The 18000-nt window shown below is 39.3% G+C and overlaps 1 protein-coding gene across 1 annotated transcript; it reads left to right on the forward strand.

Moving 5' to 3' along the window:
* The first annotated feature begins 4701 nt into the window (after window positions 1-4701).
* Window positions 4702-14804, forward strand: LOC100554058 (alcohol dehydrogenase 1B). Its single transcript, XM_003225742.3, has 9 exons — window positions 4702-5025; window positions 6305-6406; window positions 9877-10015; window positions 10499-10586; window positions 10711-10930; window positions 11378-11641; window positions 12346-12481; window positions 12783-12921; window positions 14476-14804. The coding sequence occupies exons 1-9, from the start codon at window positions 5008-5010 to the stop codon at window positions 14498-14500; spliced, it is 1131 nt and encodes a 376-aa protein (XP_003225790.1). The 5' UTR covers window positions 4702-5007; the 3' UTR covers window positions 14501-14804.
* The last annotated feature ends 3196 nt before the right edge of the window (window positions 14805-18000 follow it).

Consider the following 18000-nt stretch of genomic DNA (forward strand, 5'->3'; position numbering starts at 1 on the left):
TACAGCCTTTTCATGTGCTTCCTACTTTTAGTACTGCAAAGATTGTGATCACTGAAGCAGCAATGGAAAGAATAATTACATGCAGTATAACTTCCTGTTTTCACAAGGGACACACTTCTTCCTTAAAATTGTGGATAATTGTGGCACCTATATTTTGATGATACTTGGGCCATAAGGTAAAGGTAAAGGTTTTCCACTGACATTAAGTCTAGTTGTGTCCGACTCTGGCGTTTGGTGCTCATCTCCATTTCTAAGCCGAAGAGCCGGCATTGTCCATAGACATCTCCAAGGTCATGTGGCCAGCATGACTGCATGGAGTGCTGTTACCTTCCTGACAGAGCAGTACCTATTGATCTACTAACATTTGCATGTTTTCAAACTGCTAGGTTGGCAGAAGCTGGGGCTAAAAGCGGGAGCTCATCCTGTTTCCCAGATTCGATCTGCCAACCTTTCGGTTAGCAAGTTCAGCAGCTCAGTGGTTTAACCTGCTGTGTCACCAGGGGCTCAACTTGGGCCATACATATAAGATAAAATCTCACTGGAGGGCTCAAAGGGTCCCATAAACACTTCTAGTGCTAATTTTTTTTGAAATGGGTAATGAATGAATGAATATTTGAAATGAATATTGAATCCAAAGATAAGGGAATTGTACTACATTTCAAAAATAAAAAGGGGAAAGAAGGGTTAGACTGTAATTATTTTGGCGCATTGCAGCATGAATTGCAAAAATTGCCTGTTTCATTCATTAATTATTATTTTTAAAAGAAAACTCTTATATTGGAATATAGCTTTGAATGTTAGCAGTGATTAAGAATATGCTGCATCTCCATCATATGCATTTTAGTTTCTCTGAGCAACTTGAAATATTTCAAATAAACATGGAGATATAATTGACATAATTCTAAAACTTAATAAAACACCGAAAACTATCTGTATGCATCTTATTTCATGAGCAGACAATGTGGCAAAGGCACTCTGGCAATTCTAGACAAATGAAGTAAGTTTTCCAAGTTCAGTTAAATGATTATCATGTAACTTCCTTAGGATATTTCTGCATGAAAGCCGTTATCCTACAACTTTCGCACAATATAGGATAGTGGCTATCAATGTGCATTATGACAACTCCTTTCACACAGCTGCTGGCTTTGTGTGACTGCAATCCCTTGGCAGTATAAAACAATATTTCTGTCAGAATTTGTAAAAACACCTGACATATTAAAATGGTAAAAGACTGAGTCACTCAGGCCTAGCCACATGGAAAAGTGCTGTGTCACCATGACCAAGTAAGTGGCTGATGCAATGTGGCTTCCATGTGCTCAGTGATTTTATTTTTGTGTGTGTCAGGAGCAACTTGAGAAATTGCAAGTAGCTTCTGGTGTGAGAGAATTGGCAGTTTGCAAGAACGTTGCCCAGGGGACACCCGGATGTTTTAATGTTTTACTATCCTTGTGGGAGGCTTCTCTCATGTCCGTGCATGAGGAGCTGGAGCTGACAGAGGGAGCTCATCTGCGCTCTCCCCAGATTCGAACCGGCAACTTTTAGGTCAGCAACATAACCTTCAAGTCAGCAGTCCTCCTGGCACAATAATTTAGCCCATTGCGCAGCCTCAGTGGTGTATCTTTGCAAACCCTGACAAGAACAACTATGTTTGAAGTCTGTGTTGTTCTGCAGTCATCTCCTACACTACACAAAGGAGTGCTTCGATCCTGGGTGGATTTCTGTATGGAAAGGCTTTCCAGCATTCGGCTAAGGTGTTAGAATTACCTGACAATTTTCAGATGTATGGCATAACTGGACTGTGAAACCCCTCTTTTTATTTTTGAAAAGCACTTCACATTATTTTTTCAGAAGAGGGAGAAGACAGGATGGTGCCACATAAGCGTCCAGATCTCATTGCATGAAATAAGTCTTGGGGCCATGGGGCTTATCTTGTGATATGATGGGATTGTGGGGAAGTGGTGGACTGGGTATCACATTTGCATTGTATAATAGGGATAGTCTTAGTCAGTCACCTGCTTCTGTGCCAGTTACCACCTCTGTGCAATAAAGTATTTAGTGTAAATCCAGTCATGTTTATTTTTTTGTCAGATTCCTCAAGCACCTTCCATTAAAATATATATTATTTAATTGTTTTTAAAACTGTCTTCTAAAATTCTATAACAGGACTAAGTTGGAAGAATAATGGGAAAAGAAGCCAATTTATGAAGACTTATGAAGACTTTGGCTAAGATTCTACATTGTGTTTGCATTATGTAAATATACTCCCCGTAACATCTTTGCTCCATATTGATATTATGCAACTGGTACTGTTCATTTGCCAGTGTGTTTGCTTTTAGTCTCTTTTAGTCACTTGCACAAAGACTTCATTGTGCAAGCGGAATGAACAGTGACACTTTCTACTCAAAGTGAATAAAGTTGTACATTGAAAGCACAGCTGAATGGTTATGTACAATCCAAGAATGCATAACTGTGCCTGGAATCCTGTTATTTAACCCATACAATCCATTGTGAAATACTCAATCAAGATGTAAGTAAATCCATCTCATGCAATGGCTCTAGTTTAGGAACTGAAAATTTCAATTGCACAATGGCCACAAAAGGAACACCACATGTGGAAAGCAAGTGACACATAGTCAGGGCACCAGCATTATTCTGGCTTTCATGGACAATGTGTTAAATTCTAATAAGTAAAGAAGGAGATTGCTCTTGCTTTTCAAAACAACAAAATATATGGCTTTATAAGGGAGCCACTGAAGCGAAAGCAATACCAACCTTTCTATTGCCTAGGCTAGAAAAAAAAGTTGTTGGAGGAAGCTAATAAACTAGTTAAAATAGCATGTAGCTATAAATAACTTCATGGGTTCTCTCTTATTAAAAACTCTATTCCTGGATTTGTCCAAAGAGCAGGAACAGAGGAAACATCTACACTATAGAATTAATTCAGTTTGACACCGCTTTAATTGCCATGCTCAATGCTATGGAATCCTGGGATCCTTCCTTTTGGGAGTCACCATCAGTCTTTGGAGAGGAGGCTAAGGACCTCATGGTTTGATAGTATTGAGCCATGATAATTAAAGTGATGTCAAGTTGCATTAAAATTCTACTCTGTAGATGCACCCTGGGCTTATTTTACAAGTAAAAAAATCAGAGTATTTACACTGAATAACTGGTAAATGGAAAGCCCAACATAACTGCAATTACATAAATAATGTAAACACTGAAAATGAAATGACTATGCAGACCTTTTCATCTCCTCTAACTCTTCTTTTATAGCTCAGTCCTATTTCTTCCCAATGGACTCTCCCAGATCTGAATTCTTTGACAGTCGTATGATTTTACTATAACTTTTATGGCTGCATCCTATGGAGGCTATGCATTAGTAATTTGGTAAGGCAGTATTCTCTCTAACTGAGAATGCCCCCTCCCTAAACTGCAAATGAGAGCCAGTGTGGTGCAGTGGCTTGAGCACTGGATGATGACTCTGGAGACTAGGGTTTGAATCTCTACTCAACCAAGAAAATCCACTGCTTGACCTTAAACAAGTCATACTCTCTCAACCTCAGAAGAAATCAATGGCAAGCTCCCTTAGAACATATATTGCAAAATAATAGGGTTGTCATATGGCTGCCATAAATAGGAAATGACTTGATGGCACATAACAATCTATACTCATTGATGAAGTATCTAGGAGTAATAATAATACAAATATTATAAAAATAAAAATAAAAGAATGGAAGTCAATCTTTTCATGCTAAAGTTTTTTTTTCCAAGCCGGGAGCTACTGATGGAAAGGACTGTTTCCATTTCACAGCATCAAGAAATATTTATAGTTTTAAAAAACCCATGAAGTTTAGAGCTTAAGGAACAAATCTTGGATTATAATATGGATATGGGACCACTCATATGTGGTTATATTTCCTTGGCTCTACCGTATAGAGCAGATGATACTTCTGCTACTTTGAAGCTAGCAAAATAAATGAAATTGCAGTAGCAATCACTTTTCATTTTTTTCAAATGCTGAAATTTGGATTTTATTGAATGAACTAGCTTAGGTACCTGGCCGGATTATTTGAAAAGGGCCTTGTTTGTTTTTGGATGTTAGGTAATATCAGTTTGGTCATATGTTACACTATGTCTTAGAAAAAATTCAGTCTTTCCTGTTGTTTTTTTATGAATGCTTCCATTAGAAAATGCATAAGGTGTGGGTGAACTACAATTCCTAAAAATCTTGTGTCAACCCTCACCTAATTCAACTAGTATTCACAGTTGGCCATGTTGGGTCTGTGTGCCAAGCTTGGTCCAGATCCAATGTTAGCTGGGTTCAGTGCTCTCTGGATATCGGTGAACTACAACTCCCAGATTCCCAGAGCAATCTTCCCAAAATACCTGCCAGTATTCACAGTTGGCAATGTTGGGTTTGTGTGCCAAGTTTGGTCAAGATTCCTCATTTGCAGGATTCAGTATTTTATGAATACTGGGAACTAAAGCCCGTTTATGAAGGCTGTAAGCTGTCTGTGTGAACCGACACCCGTGCCACATACACACATACAGATTCTCACTTTTATTATGTGTATAAATGTGGCTTCTTAATGTCTTCAAATATACTGACTTCCTTCAATATTAAGATGCACTGAAGAACTGCTGAGTCAGTGCCAGTTTTAAATCAGTGCCAGATTTAAACATGAGCTTAGAAATTGGAAGAAGCCCAAGACAGGGTCTCTTCAACTTGATATTGCTCATTGCCCCAGCATCCCTTAATCCAGCCTTTGAGGTGAAAACTCCCACGTAACTAAATTCTAATCCTTGCATAATTGAACTTGAGAAAACAAAGTGGCATGAGAGGAGTGGCCAAGTTCTTGGGGTGGGACTCAGTAAATATTGGACTTAGTTATAAGACAAACCAAATCTCTGCAACCACTTTAAAAGGGAGTTTGGGTCCATCTAGGAAGGCAGACTAGAAGCAGCACAACTACACAGAAAGGCCGGCAATTTGCATAACGCAGAATCATGAGCACTGCAGGGAAAGTAAGTAGTTTATTTCTCTTAAGATTGCTTTTTCATCCCAGATGTATGTGTGAGTATGTGTGGAAACTGGCACCTAAACATACAAATAGAAATAGCTATATTGTATTGTCAAAGGCTTTGCTTTCACAGCTAGAATCACTGGGGTGCTGTGTGGTTTCCAGGCTGTATGCTGTGTTCTATCAACATTTTCTCCTGACTTTTTGCCTGCATCTGTGACTGGCATCTTCCGAGCCATACAGCCCAGAAACCACACAACACCCCAATGGCTATATTGTACTTGCGCCAAAAGCAGAAACTTACTTGAACTAGAGATGCTGGAAAATCCACCACAGAATATGTCAGCATCAGATTTATCTTGTTCTAAAGTGACATTTTTATGATGTGGGACTGCTTTGTCTCAACAGAATCTGTAGCCGGATAGGAAACATTTGCTGCCCTCAGAATGTACAGGGATGTTTATGCATATGCCTGTGGAAACTATTGTGCTATGTCTGAAAGCAACAAAATAAAAAAGAACAGAGACAAGGGCTTTTTACTTGTGTGTGTGCATACAAACGCTTTGTAAAAACACTGCTTTTAAAATAAATGCAGTCCTTCTCCTAAAAAAAACCCATTTGGAACGAATACTCCACGGACGATAGAGCCAAGAAGACCACATGATCTGCAGAAACACATGGAGCACAGATTATGTTTGTTTCACAATTATATTAATTGTCCATGATTTTAAGAATGTTGCTTGTGCAGTTTTTTCTTGAACAACAGAACCAGTTCTGTGCATTTCAAACTTCATTGCTATGTTGTTCAAAAAAACATATTTTGGCTTTTGCTATGAATTTGTATGTGTGTGTGTCTTCAACTTGCCTGTCAGCTCCAAGAATGTCATAGGAAATTCTGAGGCAAGGAATACTCATAGGTGATTGTGCCAAGTCCTGTTGATGGTATCTGTTGATGGTTTTGCATCCAAGTACTAAACAGGACTGACTCTGTGTAGCTTCCAAGATTAGATAGGATCCAGTGGCTTTAGGGTACTTATGCCTATATACTGCTAGGCATATTGAACTATTTCCACAGTTCTTTGGCTTCTAGCCATTTTCTTTAGATGTAAACATGGATTATGGAGGGAATTCTGGGATACTGGAAAAGGCAGAAAGCCTATGGCAAGGTATCAAATGTTCATGGATGTCTTCAATGTCCTGATCCGTGCCTTCCCAAATTTTAAATTGTCATTTCATGTCTGTTATAAATATAAACATTTTCTCATCTCCTATTATTTTTACAGGTCATCAAATGTAAAGCCGCCATAGTTTTTGAACCTAAGAAACCCTTTAGCATTGTGGAAATAGAAGTGGCCCCGCCAAAAGCACATGAAGCTCGCATTAAGGTAAAGGAGACAATCTAAAATTGGATTAGTGCATATTATTATCAGTATTTACACGTATTCACTCTAATCAGGTTGGTTCTACCATTAGGCAAAATGAGACAGGAGCCTCTGTTGGGAACTTCAGGCTCCAATCTCTCTCAAGTACCCTACACTAAACTAGTTCAAGGTGCTAGTCTATTATAAGTTTTAAAGGAAAGTTCAGTGGTTGATCCAGGGGGATAGGAGAAATGCAGAAACGTGTTCTTCACTTCTACCCAGATGCACACCTGGACAAAGGCATCCTTTAATAAGGGGCCGTAGTCAGAAAAAAATAGGGGGGGGGGGGTTGAAACATTTTTAAAGCAAATCATGAAGAGTAAGTCCCTAACACAAAACAATTTAAATTATATGATTCATTCTATATCTTTATATAGATTTAATTAAATCTACTTACAAAGTTTCCAGTCTTTAAAAAAATAGAAAATGACTCTTAATTAGTAATTTACAAAACATTGGCAATGTTGCAGAAATCTGAAGAAGCTCCTTCACATTTGGAAAAATCTGTCAGTCACAGATAAGACACTGCCTCCACTGCTACAGAATGTGCATTCCTTGAGGCAACGTGGGAGGCCTAGATGCTGCTGGGTGAGGCGGGGAACTCTGCTTAGGGCAGCCACCCAAACCTCCAGCCCTTATGATCTGCTGGGAAATCCCTGCCAATAAATGCCAAGGGCAGAAACTGCCCAAATTGTAGGGTGAATCCCTGGTGCAAAGACATAGCAATGGAAAGCTTATTATCTTTTGGAAAAGGGGAGAGGAGGGAGCAAGAATTTCAGAAGTGTTCCTTTAGTTTATTGGGTAATGGAAGATCACTGGGCATGTAAATATCTTGTTTTTATTCAATGCTCTCAGCAGACAAAGATTCAAGTAGACTCCTTTAAAATAACATGTTTTTTTTACTCAAAACTTTATGAATCTAAATTTACAGGTACATTTCTTGGCAGGTTAAACTTTTAAACATTTCAGTTTATATCTTTAACTTATAATTGTTAGCAGTCTCTTCAAAACTATATTGCTCTGTACAGCTCTCTTTAATAACAGTCTACTTCCAAGAGACTCAAGCCTCAACTGTCTTCTGATTTCTAACACTGGCTTCTGCACTCAAACAGACCCAAGCCCCAACTGTCATTTCTAATTGTAACCCTTTTAAACTGAGCATTCGAAACAGTCACATGACCAGCAGCCCCTTCCACTGCTTCAAGTACATAGAGCTAAGATAATTGAAGTATACACTTCAGGAAATAAACTGACACATTATAAAACAAACAAAACATTAAATAGAGGAGGCATGAGAAGGTTGCTATCTCCAAAACTATTAACTGCTCCCACCAAGTCTGGTTTCCTTCATGAGGACTTTAAAATTCCCCCTTCACCTTAGGCTTTGCCTTCCAGTTGTGGGTGGACCAACCTGGTTTTTTCCACTATATTGGCTATTGCTGCTATTGCAATGTACATTGGTGGAAAGGTAGGTAGGTACAGTGTGAATAAATTATCAAAATTTGGTTGAGATAGCGATTGCAGTCCTGGAGAAACTTTTAATTTTTGCTTCTCATAGACTTAGCATGGGCATTTGGTTAACCAGTTAAAATTCATGAATAAATCAGGATTTTTTTTACACCTGAACATTTTCAGGGGGAGACGGTTGAACCCCTAAAGCCCCACCTTAGCTACAGACTTCTTGGACTCCAATATCTTGCAACAGTCTTCTTGAAATCTCAGAGGAAAACTTCAGTGTTGTGACTCTGTATATAAGGAAACAGCCAAGTACTCCTCCACCGTTGCACCACTCCCCCACAATCACTCCATGTGTATGTTGTGTAGGGAGCCTTGCAAGAAGCAGGTGAATCCTTAACAGAGGAGAAATGGGTGGAATTCTACCTGACCAGAATTTTATGCCCATCTCCTAAAACAAATATGCAGCCAAGCTCCATGGGGAGCATCAAAATACAAGTCAGATTCAGAATAGTTTCCTTTTTGGATGACAAGTTCCAGAATCCCCCAGATAGCATGGGCAATCAGCATGCTGACTGTGGGAATTTGAGGTTTTTACTCCATAATAGTAACTGTTCCAAGAGACAACCACGGCTGTCTAGTGAGCACTCTTCCGAGCGATGGATAAGTATGGAAGCAACAAAGTTGATATTCCAAAATTGTATTCCTTTGTCATATTTCTACCAGAGAGGGACAGGACGTTGCTTATTGCTATATCCTTTGGAGTCAAATTCACTTCTTCTGAGGGCCAAGCTGGTCAGTAATGACTCCACAAGCAACCACACCATCTTTCTTGTGAAGTCATCTTTTGGTGGTTTCTACTGTAACGGCGCTCCATGCAGTCATGCCAGCCACATGACGTTGGTGGTGTCTACGGACAACTCTGGCTCTTCGGCTTAGAAATGGAGATGAGCACCAACCCCCAGAGTCAGACATGACTGGACTTAACGTCAGGGGAAACCTTTACCTTTACCTTTTACTGTCGCTATCCCCATTCTGAAATACGTATGAATCTCTCTCCAAACCATAGTTATATTAGGAATTTTGAGCTCACATACACTGGTGCTTTTTGCCCCACTCCTTTGCCTTTACCCACCTCTGGCATGTGTCTCCACCCTTGAGAACGTTTCTGAAATTGAATCTGTCTCTTGAGCTGAAAGAAATTCCCCGCCCTTGCTCTAATCTCCTGTCAAACATTTTCTCTGCTAAAGTATACTTTGATTATGTAAGCATCAAAAGCTCATGTCTCAGTATAATAGAAATCTCAGTATAATAGAAACGTTTTCCAACAAGTTTGAGCTAGCTTTCAGGTCAAATTGAGGGCTATAGATTCTTCATCAAACTTGACAATAATTTATTTTAAACCCCCAAAACAAACCTTGATTTTGTCATTTTATATAAGGGATATCCTTTTGCTAATCAGTAGTATTTAATGGGACTTGAGCATCTATGGATTTTGGTGCATGGAATCAAACTCCAGGAGATATCAAGGATCCATTGTACTTATCTAAGTAACTTTTCCTTGCTCAATCTCTTCAAACTGGACAGAAATGTTGTGCTCCAATTGCTGGCAGAAGGAATCTCTTTCTCCTCAAGCAGTCGATGTCTTGTGAAGTAGGTTGGGAGGGGATTTATGAGGTAATATTGTTATAATTGTGAGAAAGTAGTGCTTGGGAATACAGAACAGTTCCATTCTGCAGGCATGGGTGAAGGAAATTTCCATTATGTTTAGGTTGGGGATTAATTTAACTTAGCTAAAATACTGGTTTTTATTTTTATTGTGTTGGTATGTCATCACAGCAAATCCTTTTATTTGTATACCAAAATTAACAATGATATCAAAAGTCAATATAAATAAATTCCTTAAATAATAAGCAGTTGTAACAAATTTCTAAATGTGGAAGCAATGATCTGTAACAGTTTTTTTATCTTCATCACAGATTTTGGCTACTGGAATCTGTCGCACTGATGACCATATATTGAGTGGTTCAATAAAAACAACGTATCCTGTTATTCCTGGCCATGAAGCCGTTGCTGTTGTGGAGAGCATTGGGGAAGGAGTCACCTGTGTGAAACCAGGTATGGCATGGAAGACAAAGTGCAATGAGAGAGCACTTGCACACATACACAGAAAAAGAAAAAGTAGAATAGCATAGCCAACTAATAGTTCAACTGGCACCTTCTATAATGCTTCACCTGGAAATTTGGGAGAAGAGATTAGACAGTGTCTACGCCCAAGGCAAGCAGGAGCATGCAAGAAAGCAGATATGTCTTTTTGTTTTATCATATCTTTTCACATCTTAATTATATTAGATTCTGGAGTTAAGATAACTAAGAGGATTAGGTGACATGACACACCCCAAAGTTGTTGAGTTGGTAATGTTATCAAATGTGGATTAAAATGGCTTTTCTCAAAAGTCCCAACCAATAATGTTTGGTTTTCTGTAGTGAGAGAGATTGTTGTTGCGGTTGTTGTTTTACAATGGACAGGCCATTAGCTGTGGTTCAATTTGACTCAGTCACAAACCTTCAGGCTCACAATATTCTTTTCATAATTCCTAGGAGACAAAGTCATTCCACTCTTTCTCCCACAATGTGGGAAATGCCGCACTTGCAAGAATCCTGAAGGCAACTTGTGCGAAAAGAATGAGTGAGTTGTTGTCATAATTTCCAGCAGTATTAGAAAGTATTAGTATTTTACTAGTACTACAACCTTTCTTGTTCATGTTGAAAAGCACCCATTACAATCCAGTTTCTCTTTCCATCTTTTACAGCCTTTACGAATTTAAGGGATTAATGTACGATGGCACAACCAGATTTTCTTACAAGGGGAAGCCAGTTCACAATTTTGCTAGCACCAGTACTTTTACTGAATATACTGTCGTACATGAGGATTCACTGGCCAAAATTGATCCTGCAGCTCCTCCTGAGAAAGCCTGTCTGATAGGCTGTGGATTTTCTACTGGCTATGGTGCTGCCATCAGATCCGGAAAGGTAAGCAACAGGACATAAGTGGCTGATCTGTAGCTGGAGAAATTTGTTGTGTAGCTGAATTTAGTTTCAGTGGCCTATCCGTTGTGGAACTGTATTTCATTTAGGCTTAATAATGAAGAGTTATGCCTGAATTTGATTGGCAGTACCAATTAGAGCAGACCTGTTGAGTGATTTGTTCAATGGTGAGTCACCATGGGAATTGAGTAAATGTACTCTGGTTAAAACAAATGAAGTTGCTTCAAATCAGATTACATATTTATATCCTCCTAATTTGCAGAATTCCCATGTTTCAAATGATAACATGAAACTATAGGTATGAAATCAGGCACATGAAACAATGTTCTCAACAGATAAATACAGTACAATAAAAAAGATACTTCTTGTAATCATATGACTTCATATTACTCAGGGCTTCTAGATTAATTTCTTATGTTGACATTGATGCAGGTGACACCTGATTCTTCTTGTGCTGTTTTTGGTCTGGGAGGAGTTGGCCTCTCAGTCGTCATGGGTTGTAAAGCAGCTGGAGCATCACGGATCATTGGGATTGACATCAACAAGGACAAGTTTCCTATGGCTAAGGAGCTGGGTGCCACTGAGTGTATCAGCCCTCTGGATTTCAAGAAGCCCATCAATGAAGTAGTGCTAGAAATGACTGAAGGGGAAGGTGTGGACTATTCATTTGAAGTGATTGGGCGCACAGACACTATGGTATGTGCATAAAGTACATGGTTTGACAGATTTGAAAGGGAAGAGACAGGAAAATATGCCTTTCTTTTCTTATTCCTCTTTTTCTTGAGATTCTACTCCAATAAACTGTTGCAGCAAAGCTCCAGACAGCAAGGCCAGTAGACAAGGATTCTAGAAGTTGAAAGTAGAGCTTGTTTAGTTTATTCCCATTAGTCTTTTTAGTATTTCAGAAGTAGCCCATTCCCATAACTTGTTGAGAAATTAGTTTATATAACTCCTTACTAGCAGTACCCTAGGAGCCCTGGTGGCAAAGTGCGTTAAAGCACTGAGCTGGAGACCGAAAGGTCCCAAGTTCAAACCCCGGGAGCGGCATGAGCGGCTGCTGTTAGCTCCAGCTCCTGCCAACCTAGCAGTTCGAAAACATGCCAATGTGAGTAGATCAATAGGTACCGCTCCGGCGGGACTGCTCCATGCAGTCATGCCGGCCACATGGCCTTGGAGGTGTCTATGGACAATGCCGGTTCTTCAGCTTAGAAATGGAGATGAGCACCAACCCCCAGAGTCAGACACAACTGGACTTGATGTCAGGGGAAACCTTTACCTTTTTAGCAGTGCCCTATATGCTATTACAGAAATCCCAAGAGAAGAAGTATCATAGCAGGTCATATATAATAGTAGGTATTTCCTTGGCTTGATCTGAATGTATGATTTTGGATTTGCCTTAGGTTGCTGCTTTGGCTTCCTGCAACATGAACTATGGTGTCAGTGTGATTGTGGGAGCAGCACCTTCAGCATCAGAGGTTACCTTGTCTCCAACACTTATTTTCACAGGACGCACTTGGAAAGGCTCTGTATTTGGAGGTATGGCCTTGACATCTACCAGTACTGGCTACTAAAAAGACTTATTTCATTTTGTGATCATGGGAAGCTCAATGTGTGCAATCGCAGTGGGATTTCTTTCAGAACATGGGTGGGAATGAAAAGGAGAATCCCAAGTTGTATTAATAACAAAAAAAATACAACTCTCAGCAACCTTAGGCAACATAGCCAATATATAAGTTTTGATCATTAAGTGTAAGCATGACACAGTATAGAAATGTGTGATGTTGTCAGAGCTTCAAAATGTGTGCTGTATCTTAATCCTGAGCAATCTTATTTGCAGGTCTGAAAAGCAAAGATGCTGTTCCTAAACTGGTTTTGGAGCTCATGTCAAAGAAGTTCATTCTGGATCCACTAATCACCCATGTTCTGCCTTTTGATAAAATCAATGAAGGGTTTGAACTGCTTCATAAAGGAGAAAGGTAAATATTTCCCCTTTCTAAATAGCTGTCATCCACATAGTGGCAGCTGGTGGCTTGATTGTCAGTGAACTGGGAATTATTCTGGCTTTTAGTCTGAAAGGTGCTTTGCAGAATTCTGAACCTGTTTAAAAGCTAGAGTTCATCACCTTGGATAGTTGCTTTAAGGTCAAGGCGTCAATCCAGAGCAGGTTCTCCACCCTGCTGCCATGGAAGCCCCAATTTGTCTTTACTTAGGGCCCTTCCACACAGTCATATAACCCAGAATATTAAGGCAGAAAATCCCACAATATCTGCTTTGAACTGGGTTATCTGAGTTCACACTGTCATATATTCCAGTTCAAAGCAGATAATGTGAGATTTTTATTCAGCTGTGTGGAAGGGGCCCTAGTTAAAAGTAAGCAAGAGTGTTCTAAAAGGTAATGTACTAGTATTGGGAAATCTGCCTTGGGAGGAGTCTCTGAAAAGGAATTTTGATATTTTAGGCAGTTACTGATTGTGCCCTTACTATCAAGGTCAGTTTTCCCCAGGTGAAGCATCACACCTGGATAGTGCTTTCATTAACCAGTATAGATTGTTGTCGTGTGCATCCAAGTAATTCCAGAGTTATGGCAACTCTGAGGCAAACCTTGGCAAGACTTATTGAGAGTGGGTTTGCTTTTGATGCCCAGTGAGGCTTAGAAAGCATGACTTTCCGAAAGCCACCCAGTAGCTTTCTATGGCTGAGCAGGGATTCAGTTTTTGGTCTCCAGAGTCTACTACTCTACTACTCCTTTCCATGCCTATTTATAAAAAACCTTCAGTATATAAAAAATGAAATGAGAAAAGCAAATACAGTGTTGTAACATCAATAAGTATTAGAATCAGCATATCAAAGATTTGCAGAATTGTTGGATGTGTAACATCTGCCTTGAAAACAGTATATGTGAAAAGGATCAGAGGGTCTTAGTATACCACAAGATGAACATGACCTAACAATGTGATGTAGCCCCAAATTGGAAACCAAGCCTTATGAGAAATGACTTAAGGGGTTTGAAATGTTTAGCTTAGAGAGGAGAAGACTGAGAGATGACATTATAGTTATGGGAACAGAAGTCATAAAGGAGAAATCTGCTGCTGGACAAATGGGTTCAAATGAAAAGAAAAGAGAATCCACCTAAGCAATAGAAAGAACTTGGTTTTACTGTAGGTTGCTTTGGGAAGTAGTGGGCTCGCCAACTTTGGAGATCTTTGACACAGATTGGACAGGCATCTTTTAGGAGTGCTTTAGTTGTCTTCCTGTATGGCAAGAGGTTGGACTAGATGGTCCTTTTTTGAAAAAGAAATCTTGGCCTAGCAGATGGTTTGCTAGCAGATCTGAGACTAACCAACAGAGAAGGATTCTCCCTACAGAAGGCATTTCAGCTAGCAAAAGAAGCTTGTATGGTAACCTAATCATGTACTATCAGCAAGTCTTTGAGTTAGGGTTACACTGTGAGTATGAATCTATTCCATTAACTATATTAAACAGAGCAGAGGCCACCCAATTTAACTTTAAATTATCTTCTCATGTTTCAGTATTCGCACTGTTCTGAAAATGTAAACATCCTGATGGCGAAAATACAAGATAACTGAATCCCAGCAGAACCATCAATCATGCATCACATTATCACCCACGAAAAGGATTGTGTTGTGTTGTGTTACATACAGAAATTTGTTATAAATGTATAAGTAAACCTTATTTCTCTCAGTGTGAAATACAAGATAAGTCTGTCATATGAGTTACACTTTTACTGTATGGAGAACATGTTTAAATGATTCCATAGCAAACTTTTCACTTGGACACAGTTTTGTGTATTTTCACATTAAATGATGGCATTGTGTAATGAATAAATTTTTTCTTATTATCCCTGTTTCCCTCATATTTAGTTTTCGCATTCAACTTTAAATGTTTTTTAAAAGGAAGCAGTGCATTTCTTTAATTAAAGAACACATTTTAACTATGTAGTATAAATCGAGGGGGGAGCTTCCTGCTTTTGGCAGGAGAGGACACATGGGAGAGAGCTCCTGAGGTTTGCAGAATTTAATTACCTATCTTTCAAAGTAACTTCATTTTATCTTATCTAATTCAAAACCCTGGCTTGGATACAGACTTACTCATGCTTAGAATAGGATGGGCATAGGCTCCATGCGGGTTTTTGGCCATATGAAGTCATTGGATACCTTTCTACCCAACCTACCAGAATTTTGATGGGAGGGTTAAAACATGTAGAACTGCACAGCAAAAATCAAAAATCTCCTTACAGCTAAGGTACTATTTTCTGTGGAAAAAAAAGAGTTAAATGTAGACCTTTTAATGTTAAATGTTAAATATATACCTTTTTGAATACATTTAAAAACCCTGAAAGTGAACCCTTTTATTTTTGATAGAAATTATTGCAGGTGTATTCAGAGATGGTTTTGCTAGTTCATTCCTCTGAAATATGGCCCACAGCACCTGGTATTTGTTGCCAGTGCCCCACCCAAAAGACAACCTGGCAAGATGGCACTACCTGGAGGAATCCTACACCTTGTGTGACTGTGGAGCAGAACAAACAACTCGGCATATGAATGCTTGACCACAATGTCCTGCCTCATGAACTGAGGAAGAGTTGTTTAAAGCTACGGACAATGTGGTCGCTGCTGCCCGCCTTTCGTATAAAACTATTTAGCTGCTCGTTATTCCTTTATTTTATCATTTTAAAACATTTATTATAAATTGCTTTTGACATGAAATAAATAAACCCAAGTGCTAGCCAGGGCTAATCCTGCTTAGTTTCCAGCATCAGAAGACACCTGATCTGTTTAGGGTATTAAGTAGACCTTTTGAAATCAGTGGCAGAGTAGGTTGAATTTCTTCTGACACAGTGGTTCAATTCAGGCGTATTCATGCTGAGAGCAGACTAATTGGAAAAAAGGTAATTAAATTAGTGTTGTCGAAGGCAACACAACCAGAGAAATCAGCCATAGCAGAGCACTTGATGAACCAGCCTGGACACAGGATATTATTTGAGAACACAGAAATACTGGACCATTCCAACAACTATCATGTCAGACTACACAGAGAAGCCATTGAAATCCACAAGCATGTGGACAACTTCAACAGAAAGGAGGAAACCATGAAAATGAACAAAATCTGGCTATCAGTATTAAAAAACTCTAAAATCAAAACAGTAGATGGGAACCAACACTCTGAGGGCAGAGGACAGCTAATGACTGAACAAAGGATGCCCCCAGGCAAGAGAGAAAACCTTTCCAATGCTAATTAGGGTGATTAACTGAAACATTAATGCTGGCTTCCCAGTGACAAAGGACTCTTGCCACACCCTGGACTCTACACAGATATATATTATTTCCTTTCCTTACTTAGTTTATCCATACCTCACAACCTCTGAGGATGCCTGCCATAGATGTGGGCGAAACGTCAGGAGAGAATACTTCTGGAACATGGCCACACAGCCTGAAAGACATACAACAACCCAGAGTCTTTTGTGATGAAGATGTCAAACCATTACTCCCTGACTTGAGAGCCCCCAAGGTTGCTATCTTGCCATCTGTGACCCTGAGGGAGTGAGAGTGTGGGAATCAATCTACATTATCCAAAGAAGAGACTCCTAAGCTAATTGAGGACATACCCAGTGATGTTTTTGGCTTGTCCTCAAGACAAGAGCAGAATAACATGTGGAATAAGTTGGAAATCTTAAAGAGGGACTTGATGTCTATAACACTTACAGCAGAGCCACTAATAGACCTTGTTTCACCAAATACTGATCAGGACTGTTTGATCATACTGAATGAAGATGTGACCAGTTATGAGTAGCAAAAGGAAAGTAGCTGGGATTCTTTCAGGCCTCTAAAGGAACCTACAAATGAGAAGGAACCACCACTGGGACAGTGGTGGAACAATATAATAACTATATCACGACCCCTAACTCCAATGATGTTGAATAAAGCCCTGATAGGACAAAATCATTGGACGAGGAAGAGATGGATGCAACTCACCAGGCACCCCCTCCTGATGAGACATCGTGGAACGAGAAAGAAGAACAAAAACAATTACAACCACCGGTGAGGAAAACTGGACATCCCCACAATAACTGTGTTTTTATGGGTTGCATGGATAATATATAGTATAAGGAGAAAAATGCAAGCATTAATTAAATATAAAATAACTACATGTAATAAAACTATTAACTTCATAATGAATGGTTGCTTACCTGTAACCGTGTTTCTTCAAGTGGTCATCTGTGAAATTCTCACTGATGGTACTTCTTGCACCTGCGCAGTGTGCTCCGGAATCTTCTAGATAGCTTTAGAAGTCTTCTGGCTGCCTAGAAAAGCATTTTCAATCCACATTGCTCCAAGAGTAGCTTTTCTTTTCAAAATATGAGGCCATATGGTATACAAGTATATGGTGTGTACAGTGTGAAAGAGCCCCATAATCCTTTAAATTGTATACCTCTCCATCTAAGAAATAAAGTTATCCAGTTTGTGTGTGAATGTTGTCTCATTGCCCTCTTTGCAGTTTGTCATATTTGGTTTCACAGATATAACTCCTTCCCCAATGTTCTCCACAATACCAACTGCTTCATGACCAGCAATAACTGGGTAGTTCACTTTTATTGCACCACCCTGTACGTGGTCATCTGTGCAGCAGATCCCAGTGGCCAAAATCTGTAATAAAAATGAAAGATTGCTACAGACAGTTGCTTCCCATTTAGAAATTTCACGCAGTTATTTATCCTTTAAAGTATTTCCTTGTATTGCCTTTCAATATCAGTTTTGATATTTATTTATTTATTTACAGTATTTATATTCTGCCCTTCTCACCCTGAAGGGGACTCAGGGCGGATTACAATGTACACATATATGGCAAACATTCAATGCCAACAGACAAACAACATATATAGACAGACATAGAGGCATTTAACATTTTTTTCCAGCTTCACAATTCCGGCCACAGGGGGTGCTGTTGCTTCACTGTCTTCCTGTGTGGCTGTACTTCCTCATTCCATTCCTCGTGTTTTGCTGGCAGTTTTATGATGTTGTAAATTAGTTAAATTA

Source organism: Anolis carolinensis, chromosome 5 (assembly GCF_035594765.1).
Source record: "Anolis carolinensis isolate JA03-04 chromosome 5, rAnoCar3.1.pri, whole genome shotgun sequence".
Classification (NCBI taxonomy): domain Eukaryota; kingdom Metazoa; phylum Chordata; class Lepidosauria; order Squamata; family Dactyloidae; genus Anolis; species Anolis carolinensis.